Here is a 26,943-nt window from a genome sequence, read left to right on the forward strand (position 1 = left end):
CTATTTTTTCAAATGACATAAATTTATAGAAACACTTTTTACTTTAAAAATGATGTTTGTATCTTATTGTCCATGTAGAGATATAGATCCTTTATAAATAAAATATTAGCAGTGTAAATAATGTTATGTATTATATTTATACAAAATAAATTGACTAAATCTACTCTCAGTGTGATGATGTCTTTTAAATCATTTTTTATAGCCATGCAATTAGAGATGAACCACACTGATCTGTTTTCCTGAATCATAGAGGAAGCTGTTTTTCACCAACAAAACATACTCCCCATTTGCATGGTGTCTACATTGAAATGTTACTGTGACCTAAGATTAATTGGCTGTAAAGAGGATGACCCTAGGCATCACTGTGGGTGTGCATATTGGGCACTGAAAATAGAGAAAAGGTCTCAGATTGCCTTTTTCCATTGGACCTATAGGTAATATACTTTCTTAGCTTTCATCTTTGGGACAGATGTAAGGATTGGATCCCCATTTGGGTGGATGGAGTAGCTGTTGTCCAGTTGCTAAGTCATGTCCAACTCTCTGGGACTGGATGGACTACAGCACGCTGGGTTCCCATCCTTCGCTATCTCCCTAAGTGTGCTCAAATTCATGTCCATTGAGTCGATAATGCCATCCAACCATCTCATCCTCTGCTGGCCTTTCTCCTTTTGACTTTAGTCTTTCCCAGCATCAGGGTCTGTTCCAAAGAATCGGCTCTTCACATCCAGTGGTCAAAGTACTGCAGCTTCAGCTTCAGCATCAGTCCCTCCAATGAACATTTCAGGGTTGATTTCCTTTAGGACTCGACTTCAAGGATGGATGGAGGAGGGCTGCTTTAAAACCACCAGTTACACAACAAATGATACTAAAAGGAAGAGGGCGACTTCTAGAGAATGAGACGTAGTGTTTCACTTGTCAGGGGTTGCTGCATGCCCCTTTTGTTTGCCCAGATGCCTAGTTCCAGGGGGAAATGACAGAGGAGATGTTCTCCTTATCAGTGCACCTTGTTTTTCCTGACTTGGGTTTCTGGTCTGAATGCGTGACTGCTTTTCTAGGGCGAATCAAAACTAAGACTTTAAAAAATAAATAAGACATTTTGAGGACCCCTTCAAGACCACACCACACAGCACTCTGCAAACATGGCGGCTCTTGCTACCACACCTTGGTGCTTCGGGGGCCACTATCAGAGTGTGATGTTCTGGCAACACCTTATTTCGCAAATCTGTATTTACCATTAGGTACTGTCCCATAAGCTTGGGAATACACCAGTGAACAAAACAGACTAAAGCCAGTCTTCTGAAAGTTTTCATTCTAAGTGATTCTACTCTGGCTCCATTTAGGCAATTATGCTATTTACTCACAAAAGTTGATAAGTAAAACTTAGCCTTACTCAACAGGGCTATACTCCAGCTTATTTAAGGGAATTTGAAATATTTTATTGGGATCTACCCAGTTAAGTGTTCTAATAAAGTCTAAAGCAAGAGCCTGTGACAAAGCCCAGTTTCCCACAAATTAGAGACCGAACTGTCTAAAACTGATTAGGTCATCTATCTTGGCTCCAATCTGAACAGTCTCAAAATTTTCTTTAAGGACCGCCTTTTGCAAACAGGATGCTAAGCGCACGCATCTTCTCCAAGCCCTAGATAAGGGAAGTGCAGCTCTGCCGGAGCAGTCTCCCTCCTACGCGATAGGGGGCAGTCTACTTCCAGAGGCTGGGTTCTCTCAACCCTCCACCCGGGGAACGTCAAGACCGCCTCTCGCCGCCTCAAACACTCCACTGGTGCGCAGGCGCGGACGGGAGCGCGCACCGAGCCGCTGAGGGAGGGGTCACGAACTCTGACCTCCCCCCCCCAATACACAAACCCAGAAAGCTCCGACTCCACTTTTTTTGACCCTCCCCGCTTCAGCTTTTTCCAGTCTGTTTGCTTGGAGGCCCCCTACCCCATCCCGTCCCATCAGCCGCCGCACGGGACTGTCCGGTTTACGCCCAGCATAGGACGCTGCTCGGCAGAGAAGCGCCGGTAAGGAGGGACGGGTGAGGAGAAAAGCGGCCGCAGCGGCGCCCGGGAGGAAGGCGGGGGGACCTGGGAAGGTCCCTTCCTCCCAACTGCCAACGGGCGCGCCCCCAGTCCCCACAGCAGCCTGAGGCTTCGGCCGGCAGAACCCGCACTTCAGCATCCGCGGCTTGCTACTCTGGGCTGGCTGGGAGCGGCCGGAGCAGCGGGGCCGAGTGCGCGGGGCTCCGAGAAAGGCCGAGGCCGGAGCCGGAGCCGGAGCCGGGAGCGGGGTCCAGAGCCCAGAGCAGGGCCGTGGCGGTGGGCGCGAGAGGGAGTCGGCGAGCGGCTTTACGCGCACTGCAGCTTCTCCCGCGGCACCTCTGACCTTTCACCTACAGGGAAAGCTTCCGTCTTGGCGCGGGCGCCGCTTCCCCAGCCTCCGGGAGCCGCGCGCTGCCGCCGGGCCCGGGGTCGGAGTGAACTCTAGCGCCTGCGGACGTGGGAGAGGCCGGCCTGGCGGTGAGCCGAGGCCCGGATCCCTTTCACTACGAGCCTCTGACTTGTTTCTGTGCTTTTTACTGGACCGACGGAATGACGCTCTCTACTTTCACAACCGGGGGCGCGGGAGCGGCCGCTGCCTTTGGATCTCTATCTTTAGAGAAAGAAAAGGCAACGGCCGAATGTCCTCACTGCAGTGCACGTCCAAGCTTCCTGCATCTCTTTTGTTAAGAAAGTCTGCTTCCAGCTCTTGCAGATACCGTTTTATGAATGGCACATGTTGCCAGGTTGTTTTGTAACCTTCGCTATATAGGTCAACTGTTAAAAAATAATTTCTGGAAAGGAAAAACAAAAAGGCTTGAAATTAAGGCCTTTAGGGTTTTTGTGCTTCGGAACTTAATGGACCTTCGACTTTGAGGATTTTAGAACGGTGCCTGCTGTGTGGTTGGTTTTAGATTTTAATTGTCTGTCAGTTTGGTAGATGTACAATAAAGAAGCTATTTCTGCTTATTTTTAAAATGGATCGCAGAAAATGTAATTTCATCATTCTTTGTAGGAGCATTTCGGCTTTTTAAAAGGAAATCAAAGGCAAAAAACATTCCCAAAATATGTACTCTTTGTGTGTGCTACGCAATATAATTGCTACTATTGTTGGAGAGAAGAAAGAAATCGTATATAAGAAAGGATTAATAGTTTATATAATCATGTACCTTTTTTGAGTCATAGAACCCTCTGCCACCTTTTTTAATCTTTTATGAAAGCCATAGACTGTCTCTAGAAAAATGCACCCTTGCATAAAATTTTGTAAGTAAACAGAAGTTTCACAACTGAGTTTTAAAGGTGGGAGAATTTAAATGAGGGAGGAGGAGCTTGGAATTGTATATTGGGGAATAAAGAACATTCCAGTTTGTCCTGAACGAGTCCCCTCTGGGACTGGTAGGAGATAAAATAGGAAGATGGGGAAGTCAAACTATAAAGGAATGCTCCTTTGTGTCTGCAGTGGCAGGCGTGTTTACAAGGACTTTAGTAAATACTGAAAAAATACCAGGAGAAGGATTGAAACTTTATTCTTTGACCATTAAAGAGGCACTGATACTTATGAAACAGGAGAATAAGGATGTGTTTCAATTCTGTAAGCATCCCGAGATTTTGCTGTTGGTCAGAAGTGCTGACACATAGATGATTCTTGTCTTCTAGGGGTTTTTCATATACACAAAGTTGAATATATTAAATATTCATCCAGGAAAGTTATTTCTGGCAGTAGCTGAAATTATACTCAAAGGATTCTTAACCTGAAGACCTTGGGCTGGCCATAGAGTTTACGAACTCCTTGAGATTCAGCATAGCATATATCATCAGTTGTAGAGTGAATGAATGTGAACCTGTTTTCTTGTGAGGGAAACCTTAACTGCCATCAGATTTTCTTTTCTCTTTTATTTTTGGTTGTGCTGGGACTTGGTTGCTGCACCTTGCTTTCTCCAGTTGCAGCGCCCAGGCTCCTCCCTGAAGTGGCTTCTCTTGCGGAGCGTGGGCTGTGCTTTCTCCAGTTGCAGCGCCCGGGCTCCTGCCTGAAGTGGCTTCTCGTTGCGGAGCGTGGGCTGTGCTTTCTCCAGTTGCGGCGCCCAGGCTCCTCCCTGAAGTGGCTCCTGGTTGCGGAGCGTGGGCTGTGCTTTCTCCAGTTGCGTCGCCCAGGCTCCTCCCTGAAGTGGCTTCTGGTTGCGGAGTGTGGGCTGTGCTTTCTCCAGTTGTGGCGCCCAGGCTCCTCCCTGAAGTGGCTTCTGGTTGCGGAGCGTGGGCTGTGCTTTCTCCAGTTGCGGCGCCCAGGCTCCTCCCTGAAGTGGCTTCTGGTTGCGGACCGTGGGCTATAGTTGTGCGAGCTTCAGTACTTGCGGCACACGGACTCAGTAGTTGTAGTTAATGGGCTTAGTTACTTCATGACGCGTGGAATCGTCCCAGACCAGGAATCAAATCCGTGTTCCCTGCATTGGCAGGTGGATTCCTATCCACTGTTCCACCAGGGAAGTCCCAGATTTTCAAATCTACGTTTGACCCACCCTACCAGAAGAAAAAAATAATAATAATTGTTTTGCATCATATTTTCAAGCATTTTTTGACTGCTACACAGAAGAATGTTTTCTGTCATGACTTAGCACACAGATTAAATTGAAATAAGTGCTTACCCTCACTATGCTTGATGCAGTATTTTCTATTCTAATTTTTCTTTTTTAAAAGAAGAAAATTCTGACCTACTATATTTCCCCATCCACAAGTGGCTCACAATAAGGAGTTTGCAAAAAAAAAATACTACTTTGTTACAAGAGCCTACAGTTGGTTGATGGGCGTAGGGCTGGTGGAGAAAGAAAGTGGACTGTTTATGATGTACTCAAAGAGCACAGACTTAAAATTTTGAACCTGAATGGAAGGAGGATGACACCACTTTTGTTGTTTAGTCAATAAATCATTTCCGACTCTTTGCAACCCCGTGGACTGCAGCATGCCATGCTTCCCTGTCCTTCACTATATCCTGGTGTTTGCTTAGATTTATGTCCATTGATTCAGTGATGCTATCTAACCATCTCATCCTTTGCTACCCTCTTCTTCTTTTGCCTTCAGTCTTTCCCAGCATCAGGGTATTTTTCCAGTGAGTCAGCGCCTCTCATCAGGTGGCCAAAGTGTTGCAGCTTCAGCATCAGTCTTTCCAGTGAATATTCAGGGTTGATGTCCTTTAGGATTGACAGATTTGATCTCCTTGCTGTCCAAGGGACTCTCAAGAGGCTTCTCCAGCACCACATTTGGAAAGCATCAATTCTTTGGTGCTCTGCTTTCTTTTGGTCCAACTATCACATCCGTCCATGACTACTGGAAAAACCATAACTTTCATGGATCACAGCCTTATCATGGCGAAAGGGCTTGTATAACTCAATAAAGCTATGAGCTGTGCCATGAAGGGCCACCCAGGATGAATGGGACATAGTGGAGAGTTCTGACAAAACATGGTCCACTGGAGGAGGGAATGACAAACCACTCCAGTATTCTTGCCATGAGAACCCCATGAACAGATTCAAATGGCATCACTGAGGCTATATTTTTTCCTGTGGGAAGATACATAGACGTGAGATTGAGGTAAATGTGAAAAAAGAAGAATCAGAGCCAAAAATGTAAGACTGTGTGTCTTCTGCATGTTAATTAGCTCTAGAGTAGTAAAGGCAGCATCCTCCTGTTTTTTGGCTTTGTCCCTCAGGTTGGTAAAAACGCTTACCCTTCAATGCCTATCTCAAATGTCTCTTCTATAAGATTTTCCCAGACCCTCCCTCTCCAGTGTGATGGTTCTCCTGACCTGTTGCTCATTTATTGAGCACTTTATTTATTCAGCTAATTTTCAGGGAATACGTTTTACCTGCAAGAGACCATTGTACACTGATTATGTGTGTGTGTGTGTGTGTGTGTGTGTGTGTGGATGGATGTTGATATATTGGCAAATAGATGGGTGAAAAGTGGAAACAGTGTCAAATTTTATTTTCTCAGGTTCCAAAGTCACTGCAGATGGTGACTACACCCACGAAATTAAAAGATGCTTGCTCCTTGGAAGAAAAGTCATGGCAAACCTAGACAGCATATTAAAAAGCAGAGATATTGCTTTGCCAACAGAGGTCCATTTGGTCAAATGGACCTACTGGTTTTGCCAGTAGTCATTGGTACAAATGTGAGAGTTGGACCACAAAGAAATCTAAGTGACGAAGAACTGATACTTTTGAATTGTGGTGCTGGAAAAGGCTCTTGAGAGTCCCTTGGACAGCAAGGTGATGAAACCAGTCAATCCTAAAGGAAATCAACCCTGGATGTTCTCTGGCAGGACGGAAGCTAAAGCTCCAATACTTCAGCCACCTGATGTGAAGAGCCAAATTATTGGAAACGACCCTGACACTGGGAAAGGTTGAGGGCAGGAGGAGAAGGGGGTGACAGAGAATGAGATGGTTAGATGGCCTCACTGACTCAATGGACGTGAGTTTGACCAAACTCCATGATAGTGAAGGACAGGGAAGCCTGGCATGCTGCAGTCCATGGGGTCGCAAGGAGTTGGACATGACTTAGCAACGGAACAACAGCATACATTGACAAAGATATTTTCACAAACTCAATTTTTACAAGAATATTTTGAGATAGATTTTACTGAATCCATTTCATTTATAAGCAAACAGCCTTAAGTGACTGACATGTAGTTAAACATTTAGTAAATAGTAAAAATGGGATTGAAAGTGATTTATTGACTTGACTCTAGGGCACTTTACTACCTTTATAAATCCCCTCCTATATTCCTCTGTTTTTCTCTTTATCACTACTTCCTAGTTTACTTTGTAGCATTTGCTGCTGCTGCTGCTGAGTCGCTTCAGTCGTGTCCGACTCTGTGCGACCCCATCGACAGCAGCCCACCAGGCTCCCCCATCCCTGGGATTCTCCAGGCAAGAACACTGGAATGGGTTGCCATTTCCTTCTCCAATGCATGAAAGTGAAAAGTGAAAGTGAAGTCGCTCAGTTGTGTCTGACTCCTCGCGACCCCACGGACTACAGCCTACCAGGCTCCTCCGTCCATGGGATTTTCCAGGCAAGAGTACTGGAGTTGGGTGCCATCGCCTTCCCCGTTGGTAGCGTTTAGTACATGGTAATTTAAAAAATCTGTTTCTTCATTAAAATATAATCTCCATGCGGCAGAGATTGTCTCTGTCTTACTGTGAAGTCCAGCAGTCACACAGTGCCTGTTAAGTATCTTTCAGTAAATACTGATGCTTTCTGAGTTCAAATACAAGTACCAGGCAGTGTTAAACATTACAGGTTCATTGGAAAAAATTAGTCCATTGAAAAACTAGGAGTTCTTTTTCTTTAGAACTTTTTTTATCATCTACACAGATAAAGCCAGGTGCTTTAGAAGATAAATAGGCACAAAATACAGTGGATTACAAATGAAGGAATGTTTACTTTTCTGATTACCCATTAGTAGGTACCCATTCAAAAGGCAGAAAATAAGTGGTCTGTAAATCTGCACTTAGAGAAGTCATCATTAATACTTGAGAATGTTTGTATATTTTATTTATTGTCTCTTTTTCCTACTGTTCAGTCCATGGAATTCTCCAGGCCAAAATACTGGAGTGGGTAGCCTTTCCCTTTTTCAGGGGATCTTCCCAACCCTAGGATCAAACCCAGGTCTCCCACATTGCGGGCAGGTTCTTTACCAGCTAAGCCACAAGGGAAGCCCAAGAACACTGGAGTGAGTATAGCCTATCCCTTCTCCAGCGGATCTTCCCAACTCAGGAATCAAATCAAGGTCTCCTGCATTACAGGCTAATTCTTTACCAACTGAGCTATCAGGGAAGCCCTTGTTTTAATACTCCCTGACATTTAGAAAGATGTATCCCTAACATTTGGAAAACTGCCTGGCTCATAGTAAGCACTCAACAATTATTTTTGAATGGAAGAATGTTGAATGAATTATTGGATCAATGAGTAGGAAAAGTTTTAAAGCTTTGATAAACATTGGCAAATTTCTGGGAAGGTTGTTTCAATTTAGACTTACATCAACAATATGTAAAGAATGCTTATTTTTCCTCAGTTTGTTTGAGTTAAATTTAGTCTTGGAAAACAAACACATGTTGATCTAGTGATTCCATTGCAGTTGTGATAGAGAGAGAAGCCATTAGCAGAGACATGGCAATATGAAGCAACATGGTAATAAATTCAAGGAGTTACAAGTAGTGCATATGGCTAAAATGTAAGGTTTAACCATTGGCACCTCACATCCTATAATTAAAGGGAAGGCTTTGAAGAATATTAAGAGCTAAAATAATGTTAAGAGCTAAAATAATGTTAAATATATACATTAAAGCAGTCTGGCACCACAGTATTAAAGTGTTAATAGCAAGTGGGTGAACGTTATTGGACCTTGAGGTCAAGAAACTGGAAGAATGGCAGGAATGGGACACCAGTCTGTCAGTCTTCAGTAAGTAATGTAATTGAAAGAGAAATGAATGAATGACATTAAAAACTGGTATAACTCACTTAAGTGAGTCTCAAAGGAAGAGTTTTTCATGTAGGAAAATTAAGCAGCCTTGTTCAAAAGACTGCATTCACAGTGTCCTTGAGATCTACAGACAGCACATGGTAGGAATAGAGATGCAGTTACCCACAAGAGATCTGTACAGGACTCTTGTCTGGTGGCATGAACCCGCATGAATTGCATGGGAGGCAACAAAGAGTTCTGAGAATTCATGCCAGCAGAAATGGCTGCCAGGTTGGACTGAAGGGGACATAAATGGGATGAAATGAATGAAGGCTATTGGAATTCTGGAACTCTGGAACACTGGGAGGGTCAATAGCGCTGTTCTGTTTTGAACATATGTTGCCTTTCAAAAAAAAAGGAAGAATGACACTCCATCCCCCACACCCCCCGCCAAAATGGAGAAGAGTTTGGAAGGATTGCCATTCCATCATGGACCCAGAGCACACAGGCTTTGGCAGTAACCGTCTCCTTGGTTGGGTTCCAGAGAGGTTGAGGGCACTTAACTGGCACTACTTTTCAAGTGGGAGATAGTTGAGTAATTAATCTAAACACTGTATATTGCTTTTAGAACAAGTAATTGAAACATTTAAGGTTTTAAAAGGGATTGAAAGACGAGTAATTAAAACAATTTGGTGATCAATATTAATTATAATTGTAGACTATTAGTGAATTTATGACGGTATATAATATGATAAAGTCAAATGATTTTTGTATTCTTGACTACCTGATACAGAGAAAAAACAAATGTCAAAGTCAGTCTGTTAATCTTACTGACTTTCAAATCTATTTGAAGAGTTTTATGTTAAAATTCAAATTAAACTTAACACGTAAGAACAATGAAGAACAATCACAAAATTCTGGAGAAATCTTCCAGTCTTCTGAATATAATTATTTTGTCAGCTTTTACAGTATACTGATTAAAAAATGTGTTAAATGGCTACAGTGATGTATTTGTTTATAGACTGGATTGACCTTCTTTAATTAATAAAGCATTCCTGATCTATATTGAAAGTCTGTGGTTTAGTCTTCAGTACCTTTGAAAAGTGAAATTGTTTGGTTTTTTTTTTTTAATAGACATTTTCAAAATTTGTAAAAGCACAGAGAATAATTTTATGAACTCTTGTATAAATGTCAACCGTCTTTGATAATTGTCAACACACAGCCAATCTTAAGTTGTTTATTCCTTCCCACCTCTATCCTCTACCTCTTTCCAAAACCAGAATATTTTGAAGCAAATCCTAGCTATCATATAATTTCATTTGTAAATGCTTCAGCTAATATGTTTTGTGGGTATAATTGTGAAAAAGCATCTTTTTATTTTTGGCAGGACACTGGCAATCAAGTCATGGCATCCATAGAAGAAATTGCACATCAAATTATTGAACAACAAATGGGAGAGGTATGTCTAATTTACTGTTCATTAACTGCTTAACCAAACTGATTTATACAAATAAGTTTGCTAGGTTTTGGTGGCACAGAGATAAAGATACCCTCAATTGTTGGAATCAAGATTGCCCAGAGAAATATCAATAATATGCAGATGACACCACCCTTATGACAGAAAGCGAAGAAGAGCTAAAGAGCCTCTTGATGAAAGTGAAAGAGGAGAGTGAAAAAGTTGGCTTAAAGCTCAAGATTCAGAAACCTAAGATCATGGCATCCGGTCCCATCACTTCATGGCAAATAGATGGGGAAACAGTGGCTGACTTTATTTTGGGGGGGGCTCCAAAATCACTGCAGATGATGATTGCAGCCATGAAATTAAAAGACACTTACTCCTTGGAAGGAAAGTTATGGCCAACCTGCTGCTGCTGCTGCTAAGTTGCTTTAGTCATGTCTGACTCTGTGCGACTCCATGGACAGCAGCCTACCAGGCTCCTCTGTCCACGGAATTCTCCAGGCAAGAGTACTGGAGTGGGTTGCCATGTCCTTCTCCAGTGACCAACCTAGACAGCATATTAAAAAGCAGAGACATTACTTTGTCAACAAAGGTCCGTCTAGTCAAGGCTATGGTTTTTCGAGTAGTCATGTATGGATGTGAGAGTTGGACTATAAAGAAAGCCGAGCGCTGAAGAATTGATGCTTTTGAACTGTGGTATTGGAGAAGACTCTTGAGAGTCCCTTGGACTGCAAGGAGATCCAACCAGTCCATTCTAAAGATCAGTCCTGGCTGTTCACTGAAAGGACTGATGTTGAAGCTGAAACTCCAGTACTTTGGCCCCCTGATGCAAAGAGCTGACTGATTTGAAAAGACCCTGATGCTGGGAAAGATTGAGAGCAGGAGGAGAAGGGGACAACAGATGACAAGATGGCTGGATGGCATCACCAAGTCAATGGACATGAGTTTGGGTGGACTCCAGGAGTTGGTGATGGACAGGGAGGCCTGGCATGCTGCGGTTCATGGGGTTGCAAAGAGTTGGACGCAACTGAGCAACTGAACTGAACTGACTTTCAGTTCACTTTGATCTAGTGAGAGATGGTTGAATAATTGGACAATAAAAATAGAATATGTTCAGTGCTATGATAGGTGATTGTGTAGAGTGTAATTGGGAATTGGGAACATGGAAGAAAAACAGCTAATGAAGAGTTGTGGGATGTGAGGTTCTAGTCAGAGACTGTTTCTGGAGGGTGTGAAATCTGTGGTTTACTGGACCATTAGAAGGAGATCTATATCATATAAACAGCTGTGTTCTAGTAAGAAGTTCCATGGTCCAGAGGTTTTCAAAATATCATCTAGGGACTCTTTGAGAGTCAGCAAGGTCCAAACCATTCTCATAATAATACTAAAATGCTGTTTGTCTTTTCACTATCATTCTCTCACAAATATGTGGTATAATTTTCCAGAGACTACTTGTTACATGATAGGTTAAAATATGTCAGAATTTAAAAGGTGTACATAACTCATTGAACCAGCGTTTTCGAAATGAACAGTGCATGATGTAACAAAATCACTCATAAGTGAAGGATTCACATTACAGGATAGACCAATAGATTTTAATACATTGGTTGGCCAAGAAGTTAGTTCTAGTCTCTTGTATCATCTCAAGAAAAACCCAAATGAACTTTTTGACCAACCCAATAGTTTCTGATTGTACATTGCAACTAACCTCTAAAAAGCTGTCACTTTTCAAGTTTTGATGTCATATCAAAGAACAGTTTACACAATTTGAAGAAGCAATTAAGATATTCTCTCTCTTTTACCCAAAAAATATAAGACTGGATTGTCTTTCTTTATTTTAACCAAAACAGCCTTTGCAGCAGATTGAATGCACAGGCAGGTATGAGTATCCAGCTTCTATTAAGCCAGACATTGAATCTGTTTGCAAAAATGTAAATCAGTGCCTCTGTCCTCCACTAAATTTTTTTTTGTTTGGAAAATATACTTATTTTTCATTAAGTAACTATATTATGTTAATATTTAATGGATTATTTTAAGATGAATTAATAAATATTTTAAATTTTTTCCATTTGAATTTCAGTATGGTAAATACCAATAGATATAACCTATGTAAATAAAAGCCATTTGGGCTCTCAGTGATTTTTATTTATTTGTTTAGGCATGTAAAGAAATCCTAAGACCTGAGAACTGTTTCCATAATCTATTTACTTTGCTTGCAAAGTGTTTCCAGGCAATAACAGTTGGACCCTGCATGTACCTGATGCTCTTGTCTCTAAGAAATAAATGTGAGCCATTAGATTTTTATTCAGTTTACAATTAATATTTCTGATAGGAATATTCTAAAATGAAATGTATAACAGCATAAACTTTACATGGTAAAATTACACATGAACTGATTGAAAACCTCTTATAAGTATCATTGAAAATTGCAGAAATTGTTAGTGGGGAGGATGGAGACGAGACTTGGTAGAAATAACCTATGCAAAACAAAACTGACAACAGTTAAAACTGCAGCCAGGAAAATAGGGCATGGTAGAAATAATGGTCAACAAAGGAAACTCACATTGGTAGCAGCCATAATCAATGCAGTGTGCTCTAGACAAAAACTAATTAGTGATTCAGAACTGTGCTGTAAATTTTGTGCAGAAAATAGTCTTTTTTTTTCTACCACAAGTAAGATCTTTTGTCATCATTAAAAGTACACGTTTTAAACAGATTCTTGGACTGGTGGCTCATATTCACCGACTCATTTAACTTTAGCACCTGTCTCATCCCCAGTAGCTTTTCCAGAACTACTACCTTCACCATGTAGCTCCATGAGTTTTCCCAATTCAAACTTGGGCTCCTTTAGCATTTTTTGCTTTTCTAAAGAAGACATCATGGAGTGGATAAATAGATTGGCAGTGCTATCTGAAATCAATTTATTGACCACTTCTTTCAAGTCATTTATCTGCACCTCTCAGGTGCAGATCCCTCTTGGGGATCTGGCGTACCTGCTAGCGCTGAGCATAAAAGGTCTTCTAAATCTGATGGTTGCGTTTTTTAGTTACCCACACAGAACAGATGAAGCAAGTAACCATCCATAGCCTTGACATCAACATGAGCTTCAATCATGGTTTGCCACTTTTTGACCATGGAATACGTTACGGATAAGATCCATGCCATGGAAATTAGGCAGTTTTTGCCCTGAACATTCTCAATAATTAGCTTGAATTTTCTAAATGCTACTTCATCATTCTGCAGATTAACGAGACTCACTTAAAAACATAATCTTTGAGGCCATCAGATGTGATTTTGGTTCCTTGAGTTCTTGTGAACAACGTTTTCCCAGTATTCCTTATATTGAACATAGCTGGTGCTTTCACATCATACCAATCTTTTTTAGAAACTGGGTCAACCACTTCCTTCTTGGCTCTCTTTTTGCCTCTTTTCATAAGGCGCTTGTTCTTGACGACCACCATGGGGCTGCTTAGAGAGCCAGAAAAAGTAGAAAATAGTCTTGAAAATAATTTCAGAGAAATAGAAAAAAACTTGGGAACAAATCAGCTTTGCCATTTTAAAATTGAATTCAGGGAATTTAATTGGCTTAATGAGTTTTTTTCCGTAAAATATTTGCTCAGCTACATTGAAAACCCTCAATGCTAGGCTGTTCTTTTTATTCATGAACTTTTTCTTCTCCAGACTACTCTGTCTCAGTAAATGACAATTCTGTCCTAATTGGTCGGGCCAAAATTTCATAATCGTCCTCGACTCTTCTCTTCTCATATTCCATATCCAATCCATCAGCGTATCTTGTCACCTCTCCCTTTATAAAATATCCCCAATTGTTTTTCACCCCTAGCATGCCTACTACCCTGATCTTGGCCTATGTCTCTGCCTATATACAGTACCCAAGTGCTGCCTGTGTTTGTGCACTGGCGTCCTTTGAGCTCTCCCTTAATTCTGTTCTTAAACATTCATAGTCTGATCTTTACACTAAATCTAGAAAGTTGCTGTTTGCAAAAGATCCTGCCACATCTCTGCTCTGCGAGCCCTTCAGTGGATCTCCATGTCATCCAGTAGGAAATTAGATGTTGTATGGCCTACAAGACCCTTTTCTGTTTGGCCCTTTTTGTTTCTCACATCCCACTTCCTACCGTAAATCTCTCTCCCATCCAGTTTCACTCACACAGCTCTCTTGCTGTGCCTCTTGCCTCAGCTATCTCAAACATGCTCTTCCTGCCCCACAGGCTGCTTCCTCTACTAGGGACACACTTCCACTAGCTAGTCCTAAGCCTTGGTCTGTTCCTTCACTCAGGTCTGTGCTGAAATGTTATCTCCTCATCACTCTCAGTCCATCAATAACCCCCAGCTTACCCTGCTTTATTTTACTTTGTAACACATAACCACCTGACAATATTATTTGCTTACTTGTTTTTTTTATCAGCCTTTCCTCGCTAAAGTAAAAGCTTTTAGAGAATAAAAATTTTGTTTTCTTTATTGTTGTATCCAGGGACCCAGAACAAACAGCGATTGGCAAATAGAATACACTCGGTATATGTTTATGTATATGGAAGGTAGAAAGGAGGGGAAGGGAAGGAATCAAAATAGTGAAGTCCAAGTGCTCTTACTATTATAGCTTTATCTACACATTTGTTTATTTCTGTAGGGTAGGATGTCATGGAAGTAGGATTGCTAGATTAAATGGTATGTATGTTACGTGTATTACATTGAATCTATATATGTAATGGTATGCTTTCTAGTCTAGCTTTGTCTGAGAAATGAGAAAAATTGTCCTTAGAGAAGGAAAAAGATTAAGTTGACTTAATTACTAATGACATGATTGTATTAGATTACAGAGCAGCCTCCTGGCCAGAAAATCCAGATTGTGACAGCACTTGATCATAATACCCAAGGCAAACAGTTCATTCTGACACGTCACGATGGCTCCACTCCAAACAGAGTCATCCTGGCCAGGCAAGACCCTACTCCAGGAAGAGTTTTCTTCACAACGCCAGATGCAGCGGGTGCCAACCAGTTATTTTTTACAGCTCCTGATTTGTCTACACAACAGCTCCAGGTAAATTCATAAGAGTTTCTCTTTAATCTTACCCCTGAAAAAAAGAAAAAGCATATCATAAAATAAGTCCTGACATTAAGACTTTATATCCTGCATTTCAGTAGGAAAAGATCTTGTATAAAATTAGGTGCTACTTTCTCCTATGGGCCACTATACTTTTCCTCACACATCCTCACAGCGTATATTTTGGTGGGTTTTTAGTGGCATATAGTAAGATCCACTCTGGCGAGTTTGGGCAGGAAGGAATTTAACAAAGAATGTAGAGAGCTCAAAGTACTGTTAGAAAGGCTGAAGGAACACTTGTAGGTCAGGTTTCCAAGAATAACTGGGAGCTTGCTTCAGAGCTTGCTTCTAGGTGACCTGCTTCTGCAGTTAGGAAACTTCCAAATCAGGAGCATCTACAGAATTCTGTGACGGCAGTTTCTAAGACCAAGATGCCTCTGTTGTGAACAAGCAGCTGCCGGATCAAGAAGTCCATATTACAGCTGGCAGCTTTGTGGCCTTTGCTTCCTTCCTGTCGTGTGCATCTTCACTAATGTAGTGAGCAGCCGAGCCTGTGGTCTGCTCTAACACTGGAACTCATTCAGTAGTGTAAATTACCTTTACATTGCTGTTTATTTTTGCTAGTTATACATTATTCTTCAAAGAGCCAGCTAAGGCTTTCATACAATTATGTAGCTGCTGTTTTTACCACTGGTTGCTATGATTGAATATAAATACAGTGAACCCTTACGTTGGCTTCCAGAGGCTTTGGTGAGGGTGCTCACTGAAAATTGGATTCCACATTTTGTGATGAAAAGCTAATCAAGTAAAATTCCTTTTAGAATTGAAAAGCTCCAAATTCATAAGATACAAAATTATGCCTATATATCCTTATAGATTCTATTATTCTTCCAGTTACACAATTTTTTATTACTTTTAAAAACAGCTAATGTAGAAAATGGATAAAATATATAAAGTTATTAGAAAGAAGTCACTAAAAAAATGTATGGCATTATCCATACCCTAATTTCTTTATTTTTTTAAATAAACATGCTTGATTTTCTTAAGAACAGTTTTGTATTTACAGAAATATTGAGCATTTAGTATAGAGAGTTCCCATATAATCACCCAACACACAATTACTCATATAATTGACATTCTACATTAGTGTGATATATTTATTATAAATAATGAACTGGTAGTATTTATACATTAGCTAAAATCCATAGCTTTCCCTACTTTTTACCTAATGTCTGTCTGTTCCAGGATACCAAATTATAGTACATTTGTCATGTTTCCTTTGACTCCTCTAATCTGTGCCAGTTTCTCAGACTTTCCTTATATTTGGTGACTTTGATAGTTGTAAGTTATACTGGTCAGGTATATTATAAATTGCCTTATTGTGGACTTGGTCTGATGTTTTCTTCATGGTTAGACCGGGGTTGTGGGTTTGGGGGAGTAGTTAGCAGAAGTTAAGTGCCATTTTCATCACATCATTCCAAGCGTAGTTCCTATCATCGTATTTATGACTGGTGACATCAGTAGGCTGAAAAGGTGTATATCAGATTTCTTTAAAGTTAATCTTTTTCAAAGGTTTTCTTTATTTAAAAAATAAAAATAATATTGGTACTTTGCATCTCTAAAAGCAATGAAAGAGAAACAGGTATAGGATGGAATTCCCCTGGGCCAAGATTTGATTTCTGTTCCAGTGACCTTAGATGGGATGTGGGCAGGCCCATTAACCTCAGTGTCTCTTCCACCCTTAGGAAATTAACAAATAAAAGATTAGCACCGTTTGCAGTAGATATGCTATTTAAAAAAAGATAGATATTTGTCAGAGATGTTTTCAAAGGATATCTAATACAGAAATTGTTTTTTTTTTTAAGTTTTCATTGAAGACTGATTTTTATGGTGATATAAAAAGAAATTATGCTACTATAACGTAGTAAGGGACACCTGTTTTATTTTTGAAAAATTTTTTTGGCCTTGCTGCATGGCATGCAGGGTCTTAGTTTAACTACTCAACCAGGGGTCAAACCCAGACCCTCAGCAGTGAAAGTGCAGGGTCCTAACCACTGGACCACCAAGGAATTCCCTGGGACAGCTATTTTAATGACTATTTAAAGTTTTTAAAATCAGAATTGTTCCTGAAGGCATTCACACCCCTAAGAGAAGGAGAAGAGTCAAAGTAGAGGATTATTTTGTGAGCTGTTTTAAAGCAGGGGTAGGTTTTTACCATTTTGAAGCTTGAATTTAATTTGTTCACATTTCAAAAGATTGAAAGAAAATGACAGATTGAAGGATAAACCTAAAAGAAGAAAGTAGTATTTCTTTGTATTATATTAGCTGTATCTAGTGATGAGCTCTTAATATAGTTTAAAGAAGTTTAGTAATTTGCCCAATGCCACTCCATCTAGTCCCTACTAATTTGCTGTCATTAACAGACTCCAGAGTCCATGTTCTCAACCTCTGCACCTAACCCAATCCTTTAGACAGCTGAATGAAAAGTTTATACCTTTGTATATCAGTCATGTTCCATAGTTAAAGTAAATGCTTCAACAGATTTCTTTTTTCTTCATAACCTTTTTATATTTAAAATTAGATTTCTCTTTTTATGCTATTATAGCTTATTTTAGTCATATCATTCTATGGGGAAATATTCTGAGTTATTCAAAGACAAATGTCAAAATAGGACAGATAACTGCTACAGTAATTTGATGTGTTCCATATGAATAGTAAATACTTTATGGGTGAGATGCAGTAAAAAAATATACTCATGTATTTGTGTGTTTAAGACTCTTTGTACTTTAATGAATTGTTAGGGAACAAACTAAAAAGGTATTATTTCTGTCTGTACTTTTTATAACATTGAAATTTTAATCTTTATGTAAAGAAAATTCAGAATAGTTTAATGGATACATGCATAATAATAGAGTTCAAAGTTTCAGAATAACTTACAAAAAAGAAAGCAAAAAATAATATGAAAGTTCTTTTAATTTTTTACATAAGAGTATTACTGAGTAACAACAAATTATTGTTTTCTTGTTTGTTTGTTTGTTTTGGGGGGTTTCTTTAGTTCTTAACAGATAATTCTTCCTCAGAACAAGGACCAAATAAGGTTTTTGATCTTTGCGTAGTATGTGGAGACAAAGCATCAGGTAATACTACAAATAACCTGCTATCTGTGTTGTGCTGTTAAAATAACTGCCTCACTGCTGCATTTCTTCTACTGACAGTAAAAAGTAAAATAAAGGAGCATGTTGTTTTTATGGTTCATATTTGTAGCCTATGAAATTTAACTGATTTTCCCCCAGAGCTTGTTATTCACCTAAAGGTTTTTTATTTCACTGCAGTTTAATGTGATCTTGCAGTGACATAAAATGCATATTTCAAAGAATTATGAAAGGCAGTTTCAATTTTTGAAAGTAAACTGAACATGTGGAAATTTTTCTGAATGTGAAACCAGTTTTATCAAAGGTATTGCTTAAAAATTAGTTGTGATCCTTAATAACATGTAACATTAGATTACTAATCTACCTGTTGAGCCCTGTTCTCATTCTAGGAATACAGAGTAATAGATTACTGAGGTGGAAAAGCTCTGGTGAACCCTGATGAAATGCTCTGCATAGTTGAGCAGACATTTCTCCAAGCCTGATTTTAGTACTCAGGTTTGCGCTGTTTTAGTTCTGGCCATTGTTCCTTCATGCCCAGATATACATACCCATATTTATTCGTATATATTCACAAGTACCAGTGAGATAAGTTTAAGGGCCCAGCTTGTTTTCCTTCATCTTTTTTATCTTTCCCATAGCTTCATTACAAAACTTGTACTGGAGCTTTTCCCGGAGTATGTTCAGTTTGTTAATAGTTTTTATGCCAGGGATATGGTTTGTGAAAATGATAGGTGTATCAAAGTGTAACAGATTTCTCCAGAAATTTAAAATTGGGACTCACTATGAGGAAGGATGATTAGATTTCAAATACTAACTGACATTATATCCTTTTTTTAGAGCATAGTTTTCAGAATAAAGTAGCTTTATAAAGTATATTGTTGTTGTTAAGTTGCTAAGTCATGTCCAGCTCTCTGGACCCCATGGACTGTAGTCCTCCAGGTTCCTCTGTCCATGGGATTTCCCAGGCAAGAATACTAGAGTAGGTTGCCATTTCCTTCTCCAAGGGATCTTCTCAACCCAGGGATCCAACCTGCGTCTTCTGCATTGGCAGGTGGATTCTTAACCACTGAGCCACCAGGGAAACCCTTATATAGTACATAATAGAATTGTAATTTGTAAGTGATCTCAGAAGTAAAAATAGTTTTTATATCATGGGTTATGGGTGATTGTGTTTCTTCTCTTTCCCAAATTTTCCATGTCATTGTTAAAATTACTTTACAAAATTTAAAATCTCATATTGTTTAGTATATTTTATCAGAGAATTGTTTGTGTCATTCTCTGGTAGTTCGTAAAAAAAAAAAAAATCATGTCATAAACTCAGAAATCTCAGTTTCATCTCATGTTTAAAGGGTAGATGTGGGCGGGCCTACTTCATTTCAGTTCTGAAAAATGTGACTTTCGTATTTTCTTAAACATTTGTTTCTAGGCCGTCATTATGGAGCAGTAACTTGTGAAGGCTGCAAAGGATTTTTTAAAAGAAGTATCCGAAAAAATTTAGTTTATTCATGTCGAGGATCAAAGGACTGTATTATTAATAAACACCATCGAAATCGCTGTCAATACTGCAGGTTACAAAGATGTATTGCGTTTGGAATGAAACAAGACTGTATGTATTAGCTTTTAAGGAGAAAATACTTTTAAGAATTCAGGCAAACTCCTAGAAATATGTTAAAATTAACACGTTAAAATATGTCATATATATATATGTTTTTTAATTTAAAGTTTTCCAACAAAAATATAGAAATACGTATTTTTTGTATGTTCAACAAATCTTAACTGAATGCCTACAATGCCAGGCATTGTAATTTTAGTTTGGATCTGGTAATAATGATTTTTTTTAAAGGTAACTAGATACCAGTTTAGTTTTTCACCAAACTATTAATACTAAAGTGGTTAATAAGGCAATGACAGTAGCTAGTATTGATTGAGCTCTCATTGTGCTTTACTCTGTGTATAGTGTATGAATTAAATTATTTGTTCTCACATCAGAATTGTCAGTAGATACTACTGTTAGCCATTTTACATTTGTGTGAACAGAGGAAATTTAGGAACTTGCCCAAGGTCACATAACTAATAAGTGGCAGAACTTGGATTTGCATCTTGGCAGTTTTGTTTTGTTTTTCTCAGAAAACGTACATTTAACAACTTCAGTATACCGTCTCCTAAGTATCATGAAATAAAATTGCTGTAAATTTTATTGAAAGTTGCTCAGTCACATCCAGCTCTTTGCAACTCCATGGATAGTAGCCCTCCAGGCTCCTCTCTGTCCATGGATTCTCCAGGACAGAATACTGGAATGGTTAGCCATTCCCTTCTCCAAGGGCTCTTCCCAACCCAGAGATCAAACCCAGGTCTCCCACATTTCAGGCAGATTCTTTGCCATCTGAGCTTTACCAGGGAAGCCCATAAAATTTATTACCTCTATTTTTTATTAACCTCTATTTTATAAATAAAAACTAAGCGATTGAGTTGCTGCTCAAAAATCTCCTTGCCCTGTACAAATTAAAAAACCAACAAATTTTAAAAAATCTCCCTGCCCTTAATTAAAAAAAGGTTTGACTTGGGTCTTTTTGTGATTCACTGTCAGTATTGTCTTCAGTTGTTTAAATACTTTATTTTTTAATACTCTTATGTCTATTAGATATGTAAAGGACTCCTAACTTCAGGTTTTCCTTCTTGACAGTGAACTTTTAAAAAATAGGAATTCTGCATCTCTGCCACAACTGGGGCAGGGAGAGAAGAGAACAAGAGAGATGCACAGTGGCCAGTTTTACTATTTGAAGCAACTTCGTTGAACTTAAAAAATAATTTCTAAAGATTGATGGTTATCTTTAGAGTTATGGTAACCATGTCTCCCATAACAACATTGCTGACCTAGAGCTTGCATTTATAATTGCTTATAAATTCTGCATTGTGATATAAATTTGGCACATTTTTGTAGCTGTTCAATGTGAAAGAAAACCCATTGAAGTATCCAGAGAAAAATCTTCCAACTGTGCTGCTTCAACAGAAAAAATCTACATTCGAAAAGACCTTCGAAGCCCGTTAGCTGCAACTCCAACTTTTGTAACAGATAGTGAAACTGCAAGGTATAGTAAAAAAAGAAAACAACAGCAACATATGATAAGCAGGTGGTCATTTTTTGTCTTCCCAGTGAAACCAAGGCTAAAATTTGTACTTATTTGTTACAGGTCAGCAGGACTTTTAGATTCAGGAATGTTTGTGAATATTCATCAATCTGGAATAAAAACTGAGTCAACTATGCTGATGACACCAGATAAGGTGTGTTTAGTACAATTAATTTAAAGCTTAAAACTGCTTAAGCTTATAAAAGTTTTTCCTTTTCTCCTCCATCAGTTTGGCCAATTGATTTGGTCCTAAATATTTCGGGTTACAGATTTTTGTTTTTATTTTAATGAAAATTACCATCAACTGTTCGGTAGTATCAAATAACAAAACTAAAAAAATTTGGTAATGAGTTCAGTGTTCCTTATTTAAGGGAAAATTATCCATGGATGAGCAGATTACAGTGCTGATAAGCAGTGGAACACTCTAGTGGAGGAATTTTAGACAAGAGTTAGTTTTATAGAGGATTTGAAGCAGCAAAAAGGAAACAGAGGTTGGGATTGGCTCAGAGTTTGGGATTCCCTGTAATGCTCTCGGGTCCTGCTGTCTAGGATGAGGTGAGCTCACTAAAGCTGGAGCTGGAGGATTATGACTGGTATATGATAAGTTTCTTTGACAGATGTTTCCTTTAAGTGCAAACTGACTCAAGTTTCAGTTCAGTCGCGTCTGACTCTTTGCGACCCCATGGACTGCAGCAAGCCAGGCCTCCCTGTCCATCACCAACTCCCGGAGTCCACCCAAACTCATGTCCATTGAGTTGGTGATGCCATCCAAACACCTCATCCTCTGTTGTCCGCTTCTTCTCCCACCTTCAATCTTTCTCAGCATCAGGGTCTTTTCCAGTGAGTCAGCTCTTTGCATCAGGTGGCCAAAGTATTGGAGTTTCAGCTTCAGCAAGAGTCCTTCCAATGAATATTCAGGACTGATCTCCTTTAGAATGGACTGATTGGATCTCCTTGCAGTCCAAGGGACTCTCAAGAGTCTTCTCCAACACCACAGTTCAAAAGCGTCAGTTCTTCGGTGCTCAGCTTTCTTTGTAGTCCAACTCTCACATCCATACATGACTGCTAGAAAAACCATAGCCTTGACTAGACGGACCTTTGTTGGCAAAGTAATGTCTCTGCTTTTTAATATGCTGTCTAGGTTGGTCATAGCTTTTCTTCCAAGGAGCAAGCATATTTATATTTCATGGCTGTAGTTACCATCTGCAGTGATTTTGGAGCCCAAGAAAATAAAGTCTGTCACTGTTTTCATGGTTTCCCCATCTCTTTGCCATGAAGTGATGGGACCAGAGGCCATGATCTTAGTTTTCTGAATGTTGAGTTTTAAGCCAACTTTTCACTCTCCTCTTTCACTTTCATCAAGAGGCTCTTTAGTTCTTTGCTTTCTGCCATAAGTGTAGTGTGAAATGGGCCAGGTCACTGGAGCAGCTTCTATTTTGAGAGTCCTGATGAATTAATTTTATCAGTAGAAATGTTCATTTTTCCACTAGAACCAACTATAGCTTCAACGTGGAAAAGTCTTCTGGATTTCTTTCATCTTAAAAGTCCTCAGATACAGAAATGTATAATAAGTATAAAATTATTTATATTCCTTTTGCGTTGTCCTACAAACTTTTTAGTGTTAAAATGTTGATATTTAAAATATTTCAGGTGAAGAGAAATTCTTCACACACCTCACTTAAAACACTGACTTGAATCAAGAATAGTAACAGTTGCATGAGCTCTCATGCTATGTATCCAATCATCTGGGTCCCCTTAGAGATTTGGAGCAGCTCTTTATTGAGCAAGAGGTCTGAAAGAAAAAACGAGCATGTAGAATTCTGTAGTGTTTGAAAGCCCCTTATAAGAACTGAAAACAAACGTTGTTCCTGAAGGCAGATTTCAGAGAGCCTATTACTGGTGTTTGTCTTAACCTATAATGTGATCTGGTTTCATATGCCCTATGAGATTATTTATTCTATATATGGCCAGATTTGTGTTATTATTTTTTGTTTGGTACTTTAAGGCAATCTTAATACTTGTGCTCTGGGATCAAATTTCATCTGCCACTTACTAGCTGCATAACCTTGGGCAAGATATTTGACCTTAGTGCTTCAGTTTCCTTCCTCATCTATAAAATAAGGGATAATAAGAGTGTCTGCCTTACAGGTTGGGCTTTAGCATATTGTTATTAATCAAGGAGATCTGGTATCTTACCATATATTTTGGAATTACATTCAAGACTTCACTTAGCCTTATCTACATGATTTGTACCTAGAATGGTAGTTACAACTTCATTGACATATTAACATCTTTTCTTTAGGAAAGGAAGAGAACTAAGTTTTGTTGAAAATTTTCTGTAATACTTGCCCAGACACTGTACTTCTCTAAATGTCTTTATATTAAATTGTGTTAACAACCTTGTTTGGTTAGTTTCTGACAAATGGTCCCAAAGCTGTCAAGCTACAATGTAAGTCCTTTCCACATTAAGCACCTGTCTAGATAGACATGGTATGAAATGGAAGAAAATATATAAATGTTTTAGTTGAAAATTAAAACACCTAAAAAATGTCAGCTCCTTTTACATGTATATATGAAGGCAGGAGCAGGGGTTAGGAGCACAGGCTTTCCTGTCAGACCGATCTGACTTCCTATCCTGCCTCTACTACTTACTGCGAAAGAGACAATGAGTAATTCTTCTTATCAGTAATAAAGGGACAATGATTGCAATTTCCCAGGGTTGTTGTATGGATTACATAAAATACATACAAAGGTTGCAGTCATGTAAGAAACTCAGTAACTGGTGGATTACTCAGTAAATAATTCTGGGACCATTCTTTAGTTTGGGGAGAGCACAGAAGCTATTTGTCTATGTATTCACTGAAATCAGTTTCACATAAACTAAAGAATTGAAATAGAGAAATTCAAGGAAATGTGTATCCTCTTAGTAATCATTATCACTAAAAAACCATAAAGGTATAATGAAAAGTTTTAAATATCTATGGACCTGTCAGAAGTCATAGAAGGCAAACTGAAGAGCCTTTCATTTGATTAGGGTGGAATGATTTGAGCATTTATGAAAGAATGACTAATGAGTATATAAAAATATGAATTTAAAATGATACTCAAAATTCACCTTTCGTCGTAAGTTGCTTGGGCATTGATTCATTGCTCTAAAATTGATAAATAAAAGGAAGAAAAATCAACCATCTATCTGCTTTTTCTGTACAGATTATATTTCTGGGTAGTCAGAGAGTTGAGCAGATTTTTTCATAAAACAATTGTAGCTATTCATGCATAAAAAATGTACACGTTAACAAAAATAAAAACTGGTGACAAATAGGAAAACATGCAATATATAACAAAAGCCCAGTCTCCTAAATAATGTAGAGGGACTTTCCACCTACAGAATGCTTGATGTTTAACACATTTAACACAGTGGCTAGTAAAACTTGGCATCCTGGAAGTCTGTTCAATAATACACTTTTCTTTTTTTTCTCTATTCTTTAATAAAACATTAATTTTATCCTATGCAACTTTCAAGTTTGCATAATAAGTTTTGGAAATTACAGCAATATCAAAATTTTAATGCTGGAAGATCTTGAAAGCTCATCTAATTTAAAAGCCTTTTATAGGGAAGGCAACTGTTATGGGACTTCCCTGGTAGTCCTGGTTCGATCCCTGGTCAGGGAATTAGATACCACATGCCACAGCTAAGACCTGGGGCAGCAAATACCTTTTTAATAAAAGAAAGCAATTGTTATGTGGATAGATAGCCATTATGTACAGTTTTTAGTTTAACGTAACCTGTGTAAATATTAATATTTCCTAGGAAATGTGCCTGATATTTTTTAATTTGTTCCTCAAGTTTCTAAAAGCTCAGAGCTCTTTGATTTTACCTTCTAGATTTCATGTGTCTTTATATACTTTTCTTTTGGCATTTCACATTCTAGAATTAGATATTTAAGATGGAAACGTTAACTGATACCAATTTGCAGAATTTTAATTTTCTTTTTAAAGGCTGTATCATGTCAGGGAGATTTAAGTACATTGGCCAGTGTGGTTACATCATTAGCAAACCTTGGAAAAACTAAAGATCCTGCTCCAAATAGTAATGAAGTGTCTATGATTGAAAGCTTAAGCAATGGTGATACTTCTTATACCTCTTTGTGTGAATTTCATCAAGAAATGCAGACAAACGGTGATGTTTCAAGGTAAGATTTGTTTTGAGCATGTGTCCCTTTGCCAATTGTCCTTTAGTATCTCTTTAAAAATACTTTTATGTTAAATATTATTTACAGAAGTTTCAAAAACAATTATTTCTATTAAACTTAGAAAATTTAAGTCATAAGTAAACTTTCATTGAAAAATTCTGTTCAATATAAAATGATGTCCAGCAGGTTACATTGTAAATAATGAACAATAAGTAAATATGATAAGATTAGAAATGTAGTCATAAAATTCAGTTTTGGGTTTTTTTTCCAATAAAGATGATAATTTGGGTCTGATTTTTCAGATGTTTTAGTTGCCAGATTTTATATTCTGTGTATTTAAAGTTTAATATATATCTTACTAGGCAGTCATTTTTCATTTCCTCCACCAATTTTCTGGTGATGAAAATAGGTTTTAAAAATTGGGTTGAGTCCATTATAGTTTTAAGTTTACACTTCAGGAAACTTGTATCAGAATTCTACTTTTCATTCTTTTGCTATTAATACTTAGGATGTAGAAACCAGCTTTTTTACACTATGTTCCTCTTCTAAAATATTGAAGGAACTGCATTTCAGAATCTCACCGAGTACTTTGTTGAACATGAGATTTTAAAGAACTGTAGAAGCCCTCTCACTGAAAAATACAGGGAGCTGTTTTGACTAGTTATTTACTAATATTAATTATCTGCCATCTTAATTTCAGATTCTTATAGTTCAGATGTAGCTGTGTTATCATAAGTTTATTCTCTGCATTTTTAAATAAAATTAAAAACCTAACTTTGTTTTGTGTAGAATAAAGTCAGCTTAAGTTCTTGCTCTTGTTCTTCTAAATAACTTTTGTATGTAAAATAAATGGCCTGATACCTTGTTGTATCAAATATTTAACTTGTAAAAGGAAGCATAAGAATTTTTCTCCCCTTAAATCATGTACTTTTTTAAAAAGACTAATTCTCTGGTAAAATATATTAATAATAAAGTTTTTCATACTATACATTTGAAGTTTAATTTGTTACTTTTGGAGAGTGAGTCAAAGACATCACTGAAATAGAATACTCAGTGATATACCAAAGTTCTATTTTCTAAACAGTTTTTAAGGCCTAAATCTTAATTTCAGAATTTTATATAGAATTCTCATTTTATTGTGGAGATTGGCCAAGCTCACAGCTTCTGATGTCTCCTTATAGGGCATTTGACACTCTTGCAAAAGCTTTGAATCCTGGAGAAAGCACAGCCTGTCAGAGCTCAGGAGAGGGCATGGAAGGAAACGTACACCTAATTGCTGGAGACTCAAGCATAAATTACATCGAAAAAGAGGGGCCACTTCTCAGCGATTCACATGTAGCTTTCAGGGTATTTCTATATATATATACATTTCATAATTTTTATGTTGTGTGACCATTTTAATTGTCCTTTCAGAAATCAAAATATATTTGTTGTGCTTTTAAACTCAGAGATACCCCGAATA

The 26,943-nt window shown here is 38.4% G+C and overlaps 1 protein-coding gene and 1 pseudogene across 3 annotated transcripts in view; one reads left to right on the forward strand and one right to left on the reverse strand.

Annotated features, from left to right (window-relative positions):
- The first annotated feature begins 1,773 nt into the window (after window positions 1-1,773).
- The window catches only part of NR2C1 (nuclear receptor subfamily 2 group C member 1), a 39,527-nt gene continuing 14,357 nt past the window's right edge, over window positions 1,774-26,943 (forward strand). For 2 of the 3 annotated variants that reach the window (XM_055585231.1, XM_055585248.1), the window contains exons 1-9: window positions 1,774-2,021; window positions 9,875-9,946; window positions 14,778-15,005; window positions 18,064-18,145; window positions 19,587-19,766; window positions 21,102-21,249; window positions 21,352-21,442; window positions 25,288-25,481; window positions 26,663-26,828. In XM_055585231.1, the coding sequence (XP_055441206.1) occupies window positions 9,893-9,946; window positions 14,778-15,005; window positions 18,064-18,145; window positions 19,587-19,766; window positions 21,102-21,249; window positions 21,352-21,442; window positions 25,288-25,481; window positions 26,663-26,828 (1,143 nt within the window). In that variant the 5' untranslated portion in view covers window positions 1,774-2,021; window positions 9,875-9,892. The remainder of the gene's footprint in view (window positions 2,022-9,874; window positions 9,947-14,777; window positions 15,006-18,063; window positions 18,146-19,586; window positions 19,767-21,101; window positions 21,250-21,351; window positions 21,443-25,287; window positions 25,482-26,662; window positions 26,829-26,943) is intronic. The other variant, XM_055585240.1, reaches the window with a different exon arrangement.
- Window positions 12,654-13,407, reverse strand: LOC129655179 (40S ribosomal protein S3a-like; annotated as a pseudogene).

This window comes from Bubalus kerabau, chromosome 1, assembly GCF_029407905.1.
Source record: "Bubalus kerabau isolate K-KA32 ecotype Philippines breed swamp buffalo chromosome 1, PCC_UOA_SB_1v2, whole genome shotgun sequence".
In the NCBI taxonomy this organism is placed as follows: Eukaryota; Metazoa; Chordata; class Mammalia; order Artiodactyla; family Bovidae; genus Bubalus; species Bubalus kerabau.